Below are 19,672 nucleotides of genomic sequence, written 5' to 3' on the forward strand. Positions count from 1 at the left end.
ACCTCTGTTTTTCTGTCATCGCTGAGTTGTTAAATGGGATGATTCTATACATTTCAGCAGCATTATTTAATCATCAGAAAGGTGTAGCCATTTTAATCGTTGCACTTTGCAGCAAAAATATAACAGCTTTTAAATTTGCTTTGTAGAATGAAAGCCGTTTCCAAAAATGTGAAGTAAAGCTGGACCCTCTCTGTAACTACACCACTGCAGCGTCTGTTCGTCTTTGACCTTTTCAGTATAGTCCCGGGACGTTTTGCTGCTCTCTTTGTCTCTGAAAGGATTAAGAGTTTATTTTGCTCTTTCTTTTCTCCTCAAACTTCATTACAGCCCAACTTTCCCAATCTCTAATGTAATTTGTGACTATAGCAACAGACTTACTGTAAGGCAGTGCTTTTGTGCTGCCGTTCTGTAATACTAGCACTAGCATCTGTTTTCAATACAGCGCTCTTCAGGCAAATACATCATCCATTAATAGTCAAATTAAGTTTAATAAAGAGTCTTTAATTACAGTTCATGTATAAGCCAAATCAGCATTGTGTGGTAATGTTCAGGTCTAAGTTCCTACCTACCCACGGTGTCAATTAAGCCCATTAAAACCATACTATCATAGAACAACCGGCTATTTAGTAACTATTACTTCGCTTAAAGTGGATTTATGGTGATATGCCAGGTTCACATTCATTCTCCATTGCAGTGCGACTGTCCACGTGGGCTTAATCAGTCTATGGAAGAGTTTTGTTCTATTCATGAGTACAATAAAGGAACCTCACAGCGTTGTATATGGAGCCTACTTACTCATCACATTTCCTACTGTAAGAAAAGATCCAGAACGTCGTGACACGAGTGGATTAAATTAGTAAGTTTGACATATAGCTAACTAGTAATGCTATTTGTAACCAATACGTCTATTTACTTAATACAACAATCTGCACTAGGACTGTAACTTTACACCCCAATATTCTACTTATATAACCTGTTCTAATTTTTATCCTATTTTATTCATTATTATTCCCTTATTGATATAACTCCACCCCCTGAGATTTTTGCTTTACTTATTGTACATAAGATACCTCGTTTTCTACTATTGAACTGTTTGCACATTTCCTGTCTGTTTTTTGCACACTCTGAGTGATCTTATTGAATGCCGATTGTAACAAGTGAATTTCTCCGTTGTGAGATCAATAAAGGATTATCTTATCTTATCTATTTTATCAACAACTGTTTTTTTATTTTTTTATTGGTTTAGCAAGGGCCACAAGTTATTTTTCTCCTCCCAGTAACACCGTGTTCCTGTTTCTTACAGAATTCTTATAAAACAACAATTTTCAACGCTCAATATATTCAATATCTGTGTCAAACTCGGTCATGTTGACAGTTTGGGATACGATCCGGGTAGGCCTGACCTTTAACCAGGACCAGCATGCTTTGCGCTCGAAGAGATGCCGAATCCGCTTATTAATTCAAATTGATTTTCACTTTAATGTTGCATCACTAATGATGGCCAAAAAGAGTTGGCACCAAATTTTTTTATAGATTGTTTTTGTTGGAGTCCCTTTAGCTTTGGTGGAGTCCCCCAAGATTCAGTTCTTGCACCTGTACTGTTCACACTTTATATTCTCCCCCCATCCAAAAAAAACATGGCATCTCCTACAATTTATGCGGATGACTGGCAAATTTACATGCCACTCAGGAAAACTGCAAATAGCCCCCTGACACCCCCACTTCAGTACTTGAGTGATGTCATGGCTAGGTTTTATCTCAATAAGGGAAAAAATGCACTTGCTTTCTGTTAATTTTAGAACTGATTTTAAGATGTGTTTGTTTTTAAATCTTTGAGTATATCACAGATCTTATCCAAATCGACACCGCACACTTTGAGGTCAGAGGTTCCAGCTCGTGGAGGCTAAGACGGATTGTAAAACATGGGGGGACAGGGCGTTCTCCTTTGTTGGCCCCGAGCTGTGGAACGCTCTGCCCCTCCACGTCCAAACAGCCCCCACAGTTTTAACAGTAAACAGGCTTTTAACACCTCGTGAGTTGTGTGGTCCTCTGTTTCTCTTAATTTCTTTTGTTTTTTTTAGAATTAAATTGTTTAGTTGTTTATTGTTTTATGGATTGGTTTGGTTTCACTTGATTTTATTTTTTAATACTACTGCAGCTGTGCAGCACATTGGAAACACTTGTTTATAAAATGTGCTATAGAAATAAAGTTGGATTGATTTCAGCGAGCATTCTCCACGGTTGTTTCGATAAGCTTCTACAGTGTCACAAGATTTATTTATTTATTTATTTTTAGTTACAACAAAGGTCTTTTTTTTTTTTTTAACAAAAAAAAAAAACATTACCCCAAATCACTCTGGCATAAGTAATAGAATTTACAATGGCACTAGGTCTGCACAATATATTGCAAAAAAGAAAAAGTTTTAAAAAAAAAAGATACAGCATTGTATCGCAATATGAAGTGATCATAGCATTACATTGCCACATTGTTAAAGTCCTCATCGGACATAGATCGACAAACTCAACAGAAACAGAAAAAAAAGCACTGGATTTATAAATGTCTGGAATTTCTCTTTTACTTACTTTTAGTACCACAGGTTACACATTACAGGTGCTGATGTATTGTTATTCAAGTCTTGTTATGGTCGGTGAGCGAAAAAAAAACACTAAAAAAACCTTCTCCTACAATTTGTCCTTAATTAAAATGGAATATCTCATGTTGAAATGGTGAAACATTGTAATAACATCATTATCCCGACACTACCATCGCAAGTTAACACAATTACAATTGCATTAACAAGATTTATTTTTTCACTAAGATCTTGTATTGATGATAGAGGAACCGTCCTTCCTGTTTTAATAATTATTTCATAGTTCTTGACCCACAAAGTTAATTTGCAGCAACTATGTCCTTTTCAAGCTCTTACACATTAATCTAAGCATAAAGATTGTTGTGGCATTTATCATTTGCAAACCATGATCACTATCCTTAATATGTGTTTATTTAAGCCACCGCTGTGAATTGTGAAAGAATGACAGTGTGTGTTGGTGTTTTCCCAGCAGAGGGAGCTATTTGCATGGGCAGCTAACATTAGAATGAACCACTGTGGTGCAACGTAATGTGCACGAGCAAGCCACCTCATGCTGTTTTTGGAGATTACAGAAATATGAAATGTCTATGAGAAGAATCTGCCCCGGGGTTGAAATGACACCCTTTTTATTGGGCCAATTTCCATTTTATTTCCAGGTGTTTTGTGATTGATCTTGACGTATTGACCTGCCCTCCCTGACACAACAGCAAGGAAGGGCTTGTAGCATGCACTCTAACCGGTTCAAATAAGGCACTATAGTCACTCAGAGAATACTTGCAGAGAATACTGGGGATTGATCATGTTTATATATGTATAGATATATTTGAACAATCCCTATAGGGAAGGCAAGTGATTTTTTTTTGTAGAGCACGCTCAGTTGTCATATCCATAGGTAAAAAGAACTGTTTTCCATCTGGATTTGAACATTGTCATACAGTATCTTCAGCTTATGCTGCTTATGTTAAATGCAATAAATGAAGGGCTGAAAGGCTTCTGTCTGTTGAAGCATGAAATGTGCTAAAATGCTGAGGTATTTATAGAGGCCAAGCTACTGAGTTTGCACTAGTTTGGAGTCTTGTTTGATCATGTGCCACAGTTGAGTATAAATATTAAAGCATTGCAATCGATACACAAATATTAAACTTGGAAATTTCAAGGTAGAATATCATTTATGGTATCAGCTATATTTATGACTTAATCACATGCAGTAAACTGAATTTTTTTATAATTTCATGACTTGACATAAATGCATTTTATGAGCTGCTATATTAAAAAATGCCCTCACTACTAATGAAGGAATAGCAATGTGCTCATACAAAATAGTCTTTCATATGAGAAGAATTGATACTCACCATCTTGTGTGATATCTTTTTGAATCCATTCCCCTGTCATGCACTTTATTAATGTGTTCTCTTGGGATACTTCTCATTATTTTCAAACTACTGGGTTATATGGGGATTTTCCTCACCTTTATGTATATGTGTGCCTGGAAGCGTAGGTCATAGGTGAATAGGTGAGGTGCTTTTGCGGGCTGTACTTGGGCTCTGCAGCATTTGGTCCACATTACTGCAATCTGTTTCAGACGCTGCAGGCTATAGGTCTCTTGCGCGAGCGTGTGTGTGTGCGGTTCAGCCTTGGCTTGATGCATGTACTGCTCATAAATTATCAGACGCATCGACCCATGGCCCTGTCCACGCAGTTACTTCTTACTACCAGGTGGAGAGAGGGGAGCAAAAAAAAACAACAAAAAAAACATGTTAGCCCTTGTGAATGCACTTAAACTGACACTGTTGTTTTGTCCCTTTTGTTCTGCAGTGTGTCCGGGGGCGAGCTGTTTGACCGAATCGTGGAGAAAGGGTTTTACACAGAGAAAGATGCTAGTACGTTGATAAGACAAGTACTGGATGCAGTCAACTACCTGCACAGAATGGGAATAGTCCACAGAGACTTAAAGGTACAGTACATCATTATTCATTCATTACATTCTCTGTGCTGGTAGGCTTCTATTATAGTCACAGCTGCCCTGATGTACACATGAAGCTGCCCATCTGTGCTGTCAGCCCCACTCAGCACTACCATCACTAAGTAGTTTATTATCTCCTGTTGGTTTTTTGGAATTGTTGTGCACTAGATAGAATCAGTTTGCCTTTTCCCAGGAAATGCTCCAGGATTTTTCCAAATGTGGACAGGAAATTCTTTTAATTTAGTGTTCAACTTTATTCCATACGAGGCAGGTGTCTCCTCTTAACCATAAACACAGCTAGCACCATTGCCCCAGTGACATGTCCTCAGTTCCTTTGGCGCTGACAGCCTATGATTTACTGCCACAATAAAAGCTCTCTCACAATGCACTTGGGGTTATTGGTGGCGCGAGGCAGATGTTTTGGGCAATCTGATTGGTCTAAACCTCCCCCTCCGTGTTTCGTGATGACAGGATGCCAGTATAATGTCTCACAGCAAAACCCTGAATACCTCTAGGGGTGACGGTCAAGGTCGTAGGTCAGTGTATGTGTGCGTCCAACTCACATCCTGTAAATTTAATGATTTAGGGGAGCTTTGAGGTTAATGGTGCACAGTTCAAAAGTGAAATAGGCTGTTAAAAAAGTGGGTTGCCTCTTAACATTTAGGACATTGTGAATAATTACAATGTGTCTTAAATGTCTGTCGGGCTCTGCTTAAAATAGGAAAACTGTTTATGCTGAAGATGAAAAAGAATAACATTAGGTCAAAGGAGTTTGAATTGTTTTTCTTTTTTGAAATCAGTTTGGGAATTTTAACAGCAAATAAGATATCAAACTAAAAAGCTGGATTTTCCATCATATCATGCTTGAGACAGATTCGGACACCTACGTTTGGACACCTCAGCCTTCACCTTTCTTGTTTTAACTTGAAAAAGATCGATGAAAACATTGTTGCCAGGAAAAGGGTGCCGGCACTAAATCAATATCAATCAAACCTGTGTTCTGTTTCTCTCCACAGCCGGAGAACCTGCTGTACTTCAACCCTCAGGACGAGTCAAAGATCATGATCAGTGACTTCGGTCTGTCCAAAATGGAGGGCAGTGGGGACGTCATGTCCACCGCCTGTGGGACGCCTGGATACGTGGGTGAGTGAGACACGTATAAATATACAGAAACAACGTTCACCTTATGGAGTTTATTTTACAGAAAAAATAGATGAGTGATACGTACCTGTCTGGTCTTTGTGCCCGTGGAAGAGCGTTGTAGCTTCCAACTTCACCCCCGTTTGGAGCTATAGGAATACATTGGGAGAGGCCAAATGCTAGCAACACCTTTGGTTGTTTTGCGTGACTGAGCGCACGCACAAAGACCAGACAGGTACACATCAACTCGTCTAAGCTCAGTTAAGAACATATCTCAGTATGGAAAAACGGTGGCCTGTTCCTTTAAAGAGGGGTATTATGCAAAATCGTCTTTTGCAAGCTTTACATCATGTTATTATGTCATTCCCTCATTAAAAACATGCCTGAAGTGTTGCCTCGGCACATTCACGTATTTTTGAGTAATCTGTAAAAACTCTGATGGCGGCCATTTTAGGGATAGGTTTGCCTGAGTCTTCCTAGGAACGCCCCCACCTCCTGGAGACGCCTCCGAGCTTTCGTCACCAGCCGAGTAACCAACCACTGCTCCTCAGCAGAACCCCCTCCCCACTGATGCCACAGACAGCGTGTGGAGGGGGCGTGTCGGAAAGGGTCAGTCAGAGGTTTTTAAAAAGACAGAGGCCTATTTCAAGACATTCACTACAGCCATTTTGAGAGAGCAATTTTATACAAGGCAGTTATTCTAATTTACTGCATTTACAGACCGACAGAAGGTTTCGTCATCATTGTCGTGTGATATAGACTGGTGCTATGTGATTGAAAAAAGCAGAATACCCCCGCTTTAACAATGCATTTGTTCTGGTGTAACGCTTTTCTGGACTCTTGGGGCAGGATCTTGTGTCTCAAAACGCAGACGATAGCGTGACATTTTTCACTTTGTGATCTTGCCACTCCAGACTTAGCGCATTTAAGTGAGTGACACACATTTTCCTCCAACCAAATCGACTCCACGGCCGGTGGAGGGGTTGTGGGGGAGAGGGTTTGAACATGTGCATTTGTTTTGTTTTGGGTTGTTTAGCCCAGGATTGGGTAAATAAAGGTAAATATTTAGTTTGGCAACAATTCACTATAAAGAGACATCACCAGATAGAACTCATTACATTGAGTTTTTTTCTTTGGTAATTAAATCTCTGCCAATTACCTATACACTTTACTGCCCTTTATTGAGTTAATTTTGTCATTCGTGCTTTCTGCCTTTACCACACACCATTACACGTCAGAATCCGACTAATTTAAATGTAAATCAAATTGAGTTTCTGACTTCCGGCTGTAATCCCAGAAAAACACACGGAAATTCAAATGAGCACAGTTTTGGTTCGATGTGATCTGCCTTATCAGTGCCTCACAGCTGCTGCGGTGCTGCGTGCGTACATACATGACTGGCATATTGAGTACAGATGACCCAGAAAAGAGAAATATCAGGGTTGAAAGGATTTTTAACTTGTGGTTTTCTGCTTGTAGGAGACATAAAGATTTAGGTCAGGATAGGACTTTGCAACTGTAATCAAATCGTGATTAAATCTGTTCCGGGTCAAGTCTCGGGCAGGAGCTTTGAATCGACAGGTCTGCAGCCTGTGGTAGTAACACCACCTGGTATGCAGGAGAATGTGGAATTTGGAGGAATAAAAATTTTTAACTAAATATTAAGCTCAAAAGTAAAAAATTCCCGTCATTCTTTTGTTTGACGGAATGTTTGCAAATCTTAAGAATGTTTTGAGCAGTAAGAAACATGGGATTAAATGGCATTGCTTGTAGAAACATGTCAGAAATACTGTCTAGATAGATGCAGTCTAGATTATTGAAAAAATAATAATCTCGATTATTTTAGTCATAATAGAAATCACGATTATTTGTTGCCTTTAAAAAAAATGTCTTTATTTTATTTATATATTTATTGATGAAAAAATTATGCTGAATATTTTTTGTTTTCTGAACAATCATAAAAGTACAAATGATTTCAAGCTTGCCTCGATTAAGGACAGGTCTCTGTTTCACACCTGCCCCCTGCTGGCCAGCCCTCACACCTGCGCAAGTAAACTGAGCAGCGCGGCCTGATGACATCATCACACAGCGCTGTTTGTTTTTATGTCAGGCAAAAGCATGAGCCATGGCACGTGAAATGCGAAGGGAAGATAATCCCAGCGCCATGAAATAATGCAAGTCTGCTTTTTTTTCGATTATGCTAATTTTGTAATAGTTTAGTGAAATAATCGAAATTGTAATAAAATTTTGATTTTGCACAGCCCTAAGTCTAGACATTATTAATGTTGTGAATGCCCATTCTAGCTGGAAACAGGTGATATTTAATGGAATTAGGGGCAATTATGCTAGCACTGCTGAAAACTGTTGTGCTGATTAGAGAAGCTCTCTACAATTGGCCTGGGTGGCCCCAAACTTTGGGGTGGTTGTGTATATATATATTTTATTTTATTTTTACCATGTTGCCCAGCCCTTGGTCAAGACCCGTGGGTCCTGTCGCCCATAGGAATAAGCTCAGATGGTTGAGAGGCCTTCATTGTGATGGTTGTGACACCAGTCAGCTGCAGGACTCTATGAAGTGCCTTTCAACCATAAGTGAGACTTAGGGCTTAATGGGGTTTATAGAAGTGCAGTATAACTCCACATTATGATTTCAAACTTTAACCCAATGTTATAAATTAGTCAATGCAGTGTAAACATGTTTGTGATAGGTTTTCCTCTTTACATGTGAAACATTGTATTATTTATTAACACTGAGATGTATCAACCTCTAAAAACTCAATTGCATTAAAATACCACATTGTTCAACATTATTGTTCCGTTTCTTCTGCTACTGAGCAGCCTCAGACGTGCCTATACCCAACTGTTGTTCTCAGACCCAGCTGTTCAACACAAACAGCGCAGTTGAATCTGACATGCTCTATAAACAATCCCCCCATAAAGACCTATAAACTCATGACAGCCCATATCTTCGACAGCAGAAGGTTGTAGTATTTTGTGTTGGCACCGACTAAATTGACTTTATCTCCATATGCGTGGTTCAAAAGCTGCCAGACTTTGACTATAAATGGTCAGGTTTTGCTCTGTTTCTCTCCGACTCCTGCTGCTTCGCCTCCTGTGGAGATGTTTGTGACCACAAGGCATTACTGCTGCAGACAGAAATGACACTCTTCTAAATATATCCACTAGAAATCAATCAAACGAGTGTCAAAATAAGTCACAGCAGCAAATGGTCAGGTAAGAATTCCATGATCGTAACCGTGGTAACTCATGGTTCTCATTAAACTGGCCATAAGTGGTGACAACATACAAAAACATGTGAGTAATGTTGATCAGTTAAAAGATAAAGGGACTTTGAGCAATACGATGAATGTGGCATGTTTGTGAATCCAATCACTACCAAATAAAGAGCAATTTAACTGTATCTTTCCTATAGAGTTGTAAAGTCTCCTGCCCTCCATCTGAGATAATGATACCTCACCAGTCTGGAAAGCGAAGACAATCTATTACTTGCAAAATGTCCAAATAATTCCACACTTTTTAAGCAATTCCACAGAGCAGCGTCGCCATGCAGCTCTATTTACCGGGTTAATGATTTGTGAGCTCCTGATTCATAATTATTGTTGTGGTGTTGGTATCACACAAGTATTAGTGTCTGATTTTGTACTGGAAAAACACAGTGACTGCTAAACCACTATCGCTTCCAAATGCTGCTTCCAAGTGCTTTCCAGACATGATGACTGATGTGTAAAAAATGTTTTCCAGTAAACTTGGGTTATTATAAGCTAAATACAACCACACGCAGTTATAGCGAGACACTACGAGCATGTAAACATCACCAGTGATTCAGCAGAAGTATTTAGCTCTGGCCCAGATTTGAGCCATTACTCCTATCTGAGAGGCAATGTGTGCCAGGCCTAAAATTCTTACAGTGTGTGTGTAAATGTATTAGAGACAGCGGCAGAGCTGAGCTGACCTCCCTGTCTACTCTCATTTGCTGTGTCCAGTCTCAATAATGAGCTGCACAGGAAGGTCAGGCCGGGCCAACTCTGCGCACACAAAAAGGGAAACGGGGTTTGCTTTGAAATTATACAGCAAAGAAGCAAAAGGCTGCTTTGGAGGTTTCTATTGTAAACAGGATATCCCTCAAAAACGGCCTATTTCTCATTGGTTTCTTCTCTCTTCTGGCTTTCAAATGGACAGCCTCACAGTATTTCTCTGACTGACCCCATGCTAAACTTCCAATTCCGGTCCCAAGTAACTTATTAATTTGTTTTAATATCCACAGAGACCTTTTCTTTAAAGGAACAGGCCACAGTTTTTCCATACTGACATATGTTCTCACCAGAGCTTAGACGAGTTGATGCGTACCTGTCTGGTCTTTACGTGTGCGCTCAGTCACGCAAAAAGACCAAGGATGTTGTTAGCATTTAGCTTCACCTTCTCTCCTCTCCTATGGGGCCAAACGGGGGTGAAGTAAGAAAATATTACTGCGCACACGTCGAAGTGCTCCTAAGGTGTTATTACGCATTTAGTTCCCCTTTTTATCCGCTTAGAACATTTTGTGTGACTATACTTGGATCGTGTAACTACTCGGATAACTGTATTTAAATAGGAATAACATGGAAGAGCTTGTTTGCCCCTCCCCCCCTCAAATTATCAGCAATTGCCAACATAAACATGAGTGATTGTGGAAGAATGTGTTGTTTCTGTGCACTTTCCAACCAATAAAAAACATAAAAGGCACACAGTAGTTTTAAATAGATCATATGAGGAGCGTAAGGGGGAGAAAGGTTTTGACAGCGCAAGGTTTGCTGTAAAATGCATTGTAATTTTACTGTGGTTTTGTTGGGCAGTCATCAATATCTGCTATGATAAATGTCTTTGTCTGTACTGAACTCTGATCTATATCGGCCTGTGTTTCAGCTCCAGAGGTGCTCGCGCAGAAGCCTTACAGTAAAGCTGTAGACTGTTGGTCCATTGGAGTCATCGCGTATATCCTGTAAGTTTTACACTATTTCAGGCGCAGCACTTTATAAATAAAAGGGGGCGATACATACATTACATACCACATGCATTGTCGCCGTGGCTGCCTAACTACCTAACGTTCCGGACGCATGTGTCCATAAAAACATCCAGAATTGCCATGCTCAAAAACGTATTTATTTCTTCTCAAAGCTCAAATACGTCCAAAACTGTTTCACAAACATGCTCCACGAACATCAAGAAACAGTTTCCTCAATAGAAAGCAGCTGCTTCTAAAATTTTGTTAAAATGTCTACCGTATTTTCCGATATATTTAGGGTGAATATCGATATAGGATATCTATCCCACATTTTTTCCACAAAATGAGAGCTGTGAAATTAAATGTTCATTCAAAGTCAAAGCCAAATACGAGTAGTTTTTTTGAAAACTCTCTATAAAATATAAACATAAACAATGTTTAACAAAGCTCCGTAAGGTGCACATTTAAATAAAAAAATATCTTAAATAAAAATAGCCTATAAAATAAAATAGATCAATCTTTTTTTGAGGGCAGTATTTACATATAAAGAGATAACAAAATAAAGTGCTCAGTTTAAGGTCAACTTTTTTAAACATCAGCATGAGATTACCTGTTTCTTTTTGTTAACTTAACAGTTTATATGAATTTGAACTATAATTATATATACGATATGGTCTAATTCCATATCCCATTTAAAAATATATCGATATATCGCCCAGCCATAATTTCACGTTTGTTAGTTTCACACTTACAGTCGCTAGAGGGCACTCTATGCTTGTTGTACAATGACAAATAAAGCACTTACTTACTGTACCACTGGAAAAGAAAAAAGGTTATTGAGCAGCAGCAGAAGGAAAGTTTGGAGTGAGTGGGAAACGTGAGACTGATGCAAAGCAGAGGTTTCTCTTACTGCAATGAAGAAAACAAAAAAAGCTAATAGTGGGCTAAAAGCTAGATGGCCACAGGTAGAGGAACTAGTTTGCAAATAGGTGCTTTAACAACATGCTGCCGGGAGAGGCTTGTCAATGGTACAATGCGACTTATACTCCGGAGCAACCGAAATCAGGTCACGGAGACCTTTTCTTTAAAGGAACAGGCCACCGTTTTTCCAAACTGAGATATGTTGTTACCGGAGCTTAGACAAGTTAATGCGTACCTGTCTGGTCTTACAGTGTAGAAAGTGGCCTATTCCTTTAATCAGGCTGAATATTTACCGATTGAAGGAGTCACAAAGGGACATGGCCACCTTCGCAAATAGTAGCAATTGATAAACTAGCTCTCTTATAGGACAGTGCATGTTAAAGAATGCGCCTCACCCCCCCACTCGCACCGTCAAATACACTCTCACTTCTCATCCTGGCCTATTGTACATGTTTTTAGTGGTAGGGGAAACCAAAGTGCTCGGAGGAAACCGACGCAGACACGTGGAGAACATGCAAACTCCACACAGAAACGCCCTGTCCGGCCAGGGATCGAACCCGGGACCTTCTATCTGCACAAGAGCACAAGAGCTAACTGATGCCCCACTGTGCTGCCCGTCTGACAGTGAACTGATGTGTTCGTGAGCAAGACTGGCCATTTTCCTGTAGTTCTGATCACCGGCTTGGAATATGAAATGATCCGAGATTTCCTTTGGGGATGGAGACCCAGCAAAAGTGCCCAAATGTTTCTCCCAAAGATACAAAATGTATCTCTAATAATGGCACCAAGGAAGCAAAAAGAAGCCAATTACCAACCTCCCATTTTTGTTTTTTGAAGAAAAGCGATTCTGCCCTGTAGTTTTCATACTTTGGCATCTCTGTCCCGCCACTCAGCATCACTCCACTGGATTGTATTGAGGACACTGTGATTATCATGGCTGATTACCTAAAGGGATCCTTCCACCTGAGCTGCTTCTAAAAGCTAACGAGACCTGAATACAGACACTATTACTGACAAGGAGACTCACAAAGGTGAACGCTATTATTCCAATTAGCTGAGTGCCTTCTATTGCAGATTACTGGAAATATTGTATATACGAAACTATGATCAGAAATTGTCAACAAAAGGGCACTGGTTTGAACGCATTATAGGCTGTACAACTCTCATTTGTTTATCAAATTCCTCTGAAATTGGGCATAGTGTGTATAGTAAAACATACAAATTCTGAACCTGGACATTTATTTTTCCTGGTCTTTTACAGCATCCCCTTTCCCTCTGCAAACTGAGCAGAGCCTGTCCCTATCTAGCTTGGCCAGCCAGCCACTACTACTTTCTGTTGCAAAAGCATCTGGGAATTTGCCCACAGCCAACCCCAAAAGGTTTTTAACCCCTTAACTCCCACCTGAACCGAGCACATTTTCTCCAGTTTGGCTTTACCCCAATCCAAAAGCTTCTGGAAAAAAGCTGTGAAAATAGCAACAAAACTGAGACGAAAACAATGATGGAAATGTGACAAAAAAGTGAGAAAACACTGACAAAAAAGTGACGAAAAATGGATGAAAAAGTGGCAAAAATGTCACAAGAAATTGACAAAAAATTGACAAAAAAATGACCAAAAATTGACAAAATGTGACAAAAAAGTACAAAAATGTGATAAAAATGGATGAAAAAATGTGACAAAAATGACAAAAATTTACAAAAATGAGTTGAATACCCAACAAAAAAATGATCCTCTCGGTTCGGGCGGGAGTTAAGAGGTTAATTGCTCCAATAAATCACGGATCAACACGTCAATCAAATGCAGAAGACTCTCACATCCTGTATCCTATCTCACTTGTTCATTTGGCAAAAGATGGCACAGTTTCCCAACCTTCAGTGCAATATCTGTTTGTTATTTTTTTCTGATTTCACACTTGAGTACACAGCAATCCAACGGGTCTCTTTGGTCCGCATCATGGGGAGCTGACATTGCTGCAATACCACCTCCTGGTTGCAAGGGGCGACTCCAAAGGACACTTTGTAAACAGGATTCCAATGTACACTTTGCCCCCCCCCCCGGCACTGATTTAAAAACCTGGCTCCAAAGCGTTTCTTTTAAAAAAAAAAAAATGTTATGACCCATGTGACAACGCTGGGCTGGGGATCATGTTTTGCTGCAGCATCGGCAAAGGTAGCACCAGGTCCCAGACTACACATCTTTTTTTAAAGAACAGGAAAAGCATCGGTGCCCCTCTCCCCTTTGTTCAGGAAATGTGCTGCACCCGTCTCACCTGCAAAGCGCTCAAGCAGCACGGCTGATCCCATGCACCCTTCACACAGTCTCCAGGGTGTGCTGTTTGGGAAACGCTGACCTACAAATGAAAAAAATGATTTGACTGCCCCCATCTTAGAGGCCTATACAATCTCACAGTGTAATCTGTAACCCAGTATTAATATCTGCTTCCCTCTTGCAGGCTGTGTGGATACCCTCCGTTCTACGACGAAAATGACTCCAAACTGTTTGAGCAGATTTTAAAGGCAGATTTTGAGTTCGATGCTCCGTACTGGGATGACATCTCGGACTCAGGTCAGGTTCTTTCCAGTTCTTCCAGTTTTAGAATAATGTTAATGTGGGGAAACTTGGCAAACACAAACTCCTCTTTGATTTCTGTGCACATAAAATCCCATTGTTGCCAGCACAGGGTGAATGGACTAGAGTTACATGATTCATTTCGATATTTTTGTCGTGGTAGTTTGAGATCATCTAGTGAATGACAGACTCTACTGTAGACGTAGGCAGGCTTCTCTGTTCATCAAAATGGAGTCCAGAATGCATGACTTTGGGAATGGCTGATCCAGTGAAGACCTATTGCCTGGCCAGCCATCCACTCCTGCTTTTGTATCTGTTCAAAGCAGGAACATCTGGAACTTAAACAGCCGATCATATCTCTAAACATTTTATATCGATCCAATCACAGAGCAGGTGGTCACGGAAGGAAGACGGAATTAACTACAAGTATTTTCTTCTTGTTGCCGAACGTCTTCGTCCCGTTCCAAACCAACATTGATTGAAACAGCTGTTGAGCATTCGTGTTGATTTCGACGTAGATCATTCACGTTTGTCTCCATTGTCTCCACTCCGCTGGCCGATGCATCGTAGGAGACGCATGGACTTAAAATGACAGAGCAGCACTTTCTAGAATGTTCAGTAGTATTTTTTTTTGAATATCTTAAAGCCACACCGCGTAGACTTTTACCCAAAAAATAAAATTGAAATACAAGCATTTATTTTATGACAGATATTTTCATAATTGAAAAATACCTCATAAATGTACAAACAAACATGAGCTTTTGCTGTGAGCGGCTCAGCTCTCCTACGACATGAGTGCAGCTTTACCGGGAGTGGGGACGTCTCCAGCTCGTCTCCATGGAGATGTGACTAAAGTCAGCAGAATTTGAGATTTATACGGGCTAGGTTCTCATCCAAATCCATTCTTTGATTATCCACTGAAGAAATTGCATTTTCTGTATCAAGCTGGTCATTAGAACAGTGAAGATGGCGTCCGCGACACAACGATCTTTCACCAAAGAAAAAAAAGAGTGGAAAAAGAGTGGTGCGCACTGAATGGGTGCTGCTGCCGGATGCTCTCTCATCAAATGCAATTTCTCCATCTGTGAGATCAATAAAGTACCATCTTATCTTATCTTAGAAGTTTTGTACTGATGGCAACAGTATAGTCCAAAATGTTACGCAGTGTGCCTTTGAGTAATATGCAGATCATTTTACACCAGTGATGTGACCATTTTTAAAGTCAAAGAAACATGCTCTAAAGCAGTGGTTCTCAACCTTTAGGAGCCACGACCCCCATTATAACAGTTAAAGGGGTTCATGACCCCCCGCCCTGCTCACATCGTGAGAAATAGGCACATGAAGATCTTTAGAAGAAGAGAAGATCTTTATTTACATGAGTCTACATAATTCTTAAAAACACAGAAAAAAAACAAATGGCTGAAGTATAATGCATCAAATTACGTTCAAATAATGGCCCTCTAGTAAAATTGCACACACATGCTACAAGTATTAGATATATGCTAATAAAAATATGTATATTTTATCTACAGATTCTGGTGACCCCCCAACGTGTCTCGTGACCCCTTTGGGGTTCCCGACCCCCAGGTTGAGAACCACTGCTCTAAAGCACAAGTGTCAGAGGCAAAGGGAGAAGGATAGCGCTGGGTCTTGCACGCTTATGTTTTGTTGAAATGGGTGGTCTACTCAAAATAGTAGTAATAATGATAATAATAACCACTCTTAGTATTCCCTCTCTCCACTGTAGAACAACTCGGGCACATAGGTCCTCTAGTTGTGTTTTGACCCAAGCCTTTCTTATAACACTGTTCATTTTTGTTCTCACAGCCAAGAATTTCATCAGCCGACTGATGGAGAAGGACCCAGCCAAGCGGTACACTTGTGAACAGGCTCTCAGACACCCCTGGTATGGGCACTTCACTCATATAGAAAAAGGCATTCAATCAATACTGCCGCATGGGATACTGACCTACAGAAAATTGAAATGTTTCTTATTCTGCGTGTGTGTGTTTTTTGAAGGATTGCCGGCGACACCGCCCTCTGTAAGAACATCCACGAGTCTGTGAGCCGGCAAATGAGGAAGAACTTTGCCAAGAGCAAGTGGAGGGTAAAGTTTGTATTTGTTTTCTGTTGTTTTAATATTTAATGTTTTATTGGGATTGCCTACTGGAATCTGCTACCACTGCAAGGCAAGGGTTTAAGGGTGTTTCCGAGGAACACAATGACTCTGGTGTCATAAACCCAGTGCTTAATTTGTAGATTAGTATTTTCAGGAACACTTTTGGTCTGATGTGATGGATTGGGGGAACAGGCCAAAACATTTGCCAGAACACTCTCATTAGACACCATTATATCAGATACATTTTTTGCTGGATCCTCCTAAATATTTCCCGGATCCTTTACCCTGTAAAAAATCTGAATTGTGGGAATGCGTTCCCCAAAACGGGGGATCAAATTTAGCACTGCATAAACCATGCGAGTCAAAACGCCTTGGCTGTGCAATGAAGGGCGACTGATAGAGTACTATCAGTTGAGTCAAATTCTTACCTCTATTTATTTTGATTGATTGATTTTGTCGGGACAGTGCACGTGAATGAACATACATGGATACATGCATGGAATGAATGGCTTAAGGTTTATTCGGTTACAAAACATAGAACAAAATGTATGTACAGCAAATTCATTGCAAACAAGAAAGGTAACCAAAAAATGGCTTACCCTAGTTACAGAACAACATCTGCCCATCAAAAATTAAACTTTTTTCTTTTTTTTTTTTTTCAATTGATACATAAAATGTTCTTAAGCATCCATATATATATACTATATATACTATATATGTATTTTATAGACACCCAATGAAACATCCTTTAAACTGTTACACTTATATACTTCATACCACTATAAGCTCATTTACTAAACCGCCTTCTGTGTTGAACTGTCTTGTGTGAATCTGTTTCCAATGATCCGACATGTGCTGTCTATATGGTCTCTGCACTTCATTTCAAACACCTTCAGTAAGACACCTGCGCTCAGCGGAGGTATCGCGCCCGTGAGGGAGCGGTGGTATATCAGTGTGATGCATATATATAGGCTTTGTGATATATTGCACCTTTTGTGTTGGAGCTTCTGCAGGAAAATTAAAGCAGCTGTTGAGATGTGCATAAATCGATCATTTTACTACCATTAGGATTTGAAGTTTGCCATTGTGGACAGACGTGGCCAAAAAGAATAACAACCTTTGGATTCAACAAAGTAAATAAATGAATTTACATAGAACCTACCATTGGATAATCGGTGCATATACAGTAAAAGCCTGTCAACGTCATCTTGTTATAGCGATTGCTGTTGTTGTTGTTTATGTCCGTGATTGCACCTGATGTTTTTGTGAATGGTCGGCAACAGCTGATGCCCTCGGGCCTGTGCAAGGGAAGCAATGTCCTGTTAATGAGCAATGTTCATGTAAGACATTAAATTGCCTAACACAGCCTTCGGACATGACGACGTCGCAATCGATTGTAAATGTTCATGCCCTCGATGACTGGCTAAAGTCTGGTCATTCAGTACATTGAGATAGTCAGCTGACTTTGTTCTTTGTGCACATAAGGTTCTTAAGAAATCACACTACAGTATTGTCCATTTTTTTTCTAGTGTTGGAATAAAATGTGTTTGTCCTTTAGTGCAGTAAATTGTTGAAGGAATAGAATAAATCAAATAGACCAAAGATGTTGTTAACATTTAACCTCTCCTATAGCTCCAAACTAGGGTGAAGTTAGAAGCTACCGAGCTCTTCCTTGTTTTCCCCATTTAAATACAGTTACGTGAAAAGGTACACGATCCCAGTATAGTTACACAAAATTAAACATGTCGATTTTGTAAGCCGATAAAAAGGGGGACTATATTGTAAGGCTTAATGATACCTTAAAGGGACTATAAGGAGTTTAAAAATGTTAAAATTAGTATTTTCCTCCCCCTACATGATCCAGCCATGTCCTAATGTGTAGAATGAGCTCAGACCTGTTCACTACAACTGCCTCTAAAATCCTGTACGGTCACTCAAAAATGTGTCACTTCGGCCCGAATTGCCGTCATGCACGAGCTTAATATAGAAGGTGCAGTTACACATATGGCCTGAGGTGGCAGTAGTGAGTATAAAATGGCGAACTTGCTTCTAGCCCCTTTAAGAGCACTTCGACTTTACTGCTTCGAAGTGCTCCTAAGGTATTATTACGCCTTACAATATAGCATAATCCACTTTTGCACATGCTACTCGCTTTGCACATGAGCAAACGTCTGGTAAATGAGCCCCTAATGTGCCGCTAATTTGCATTGTTGTATTTAATTTTTTCTCTCTTCTGTCCTGCAGCAAGCGTTCAACGCCACAGCCGTAGTGAGACACATGAGGAGGCTCCAGCTGGGCAGTAGCATGAGCAGCAATGCGGACTCCTCCAATGCTGCAAACAGACAGAACCAGGTCCAAAAGCCCGTGTCAGTCCAGAGTCAGAGTGGACCAAACCAGTCCAGCGCGATCGCTGTCACCGTGACGACAGCGGTGGCCACAGAGAGTAAGACCTCTGTCACAGAAAACAGCATCACTGCTCCACGCAAGGAATGTGAGTATGAGACGGGACAGTAACGTAGTCTATGAATTACTTAATGATTGGCTCTTATTACTTAATGCAGCAAAATGATAATTTCATGCAAGGAAATGAAGATGTTATATACAGACACAGTCTTTGCACATGCTTACTTGCCAGGGTAACTTAAAACCAGAACCCCATTCTGACGGTGCAGCATGTAACAGACAGCTGTTATGTTTTTTTGTTAGGAATTAGCACTGTTTTTTATTAGCAATAATCTGTGTGCAATTGAATGCCACAGAGCCGACATCTGTGTGGCATACACTTCCTACACAGACGTCAGTGTTGATGCATGTGCATTTATGTGAGTTTGTGTGAGCATGTGAGTTTAAAAATGTCAAAATTATGAAAATCATCCCCCTACATGTTCCAGCCATGTCCTAAGGTGTAGAATGAGCTCAGACCTGTTCACCACAACTGCCTCTAAAATCCTGCATTGTCACTCAAAAAGTTGTTACTTCGGGTCCGAATTGCCGTCATGCACGAGCTTAAAGGAATAGGCCACCATTTTTACATACTGAGATATGTTCTTACCTTAGCTTTGACGAGTTCTTTCGGACCTGTCTGGTCTTCTGTCACGTAAACACAGCGCAGACGGCGTTAGCATTTAGCCTCTCCCTCTCTCCACTATAGCTCCAAAACTGGTCAAGATAGAAGCTACCAAGCTCTTCCACGTTTTCCCTATTTAAATACGGTTACGTGAAGTGTTACACTACAAAGTATAATTACACAAAATTAAACAATGTGGATTTTCTAGCGGATAAAAGGGGGAACTATATTGTAAGGCGTAATAATACCAGGAGTAGTTCGAAATCCGCGCAATAATCTTCACTTTACTGCGCAGTAATC

General features: G+C 40.2%; 1 protein-coding gene across 1 annotated transcript in view; it reads left to right on the forward strand.

Annotated features, from left to right (window-relative positions):
- camk1da (calcium/calmodulin-dependent protein kinase 1Da) overlaps nt 1–19,672 on the forward strand; it is a 103,657-nt gene that overhangs the window by 78,908 nt on the left and 5,077 nt on the right. Inside the window, exons 4-10 of the mRNA XM_079552500.1 lie at nt 4,407–4,545; nt 5,571–5,697; nt 10,618–10,693; nt 14,071–14,183; nt 16,014–16,092; nt 16,206–16,293; nt 18,550–18,796. Of these exons, the coding sequence (XP_079408626.1) occupies nt 4,407–4,545; nt 5,571–5,697; nt 10,618–10,693; nt 14,071–14,183; nt 16,014–16,092; nt 16,206–16,293; nt 18,550–18,796 (869 nt within the window). The remainder of the gene's footprint in view (nt 1–4,406; nt 4,546–5,570; nt 5,698–10,617; nt 10,694–14,070; nt 14,184–16,013; nt 16,093–16,205; nt 16,294–18,549; nt 18,797–19,672) is intronic.

This window comes from Gobius niger (genome assembly GCF_951799975.1).
Source record: "Gobius niger genome assembly, chromosome: 2".
Lineage (NCBI taxonomy): Eukaryota > Metazoa > Chordata > Actinopteri > Gobiiformes > Gobiidae > Gobius > Gobius niger.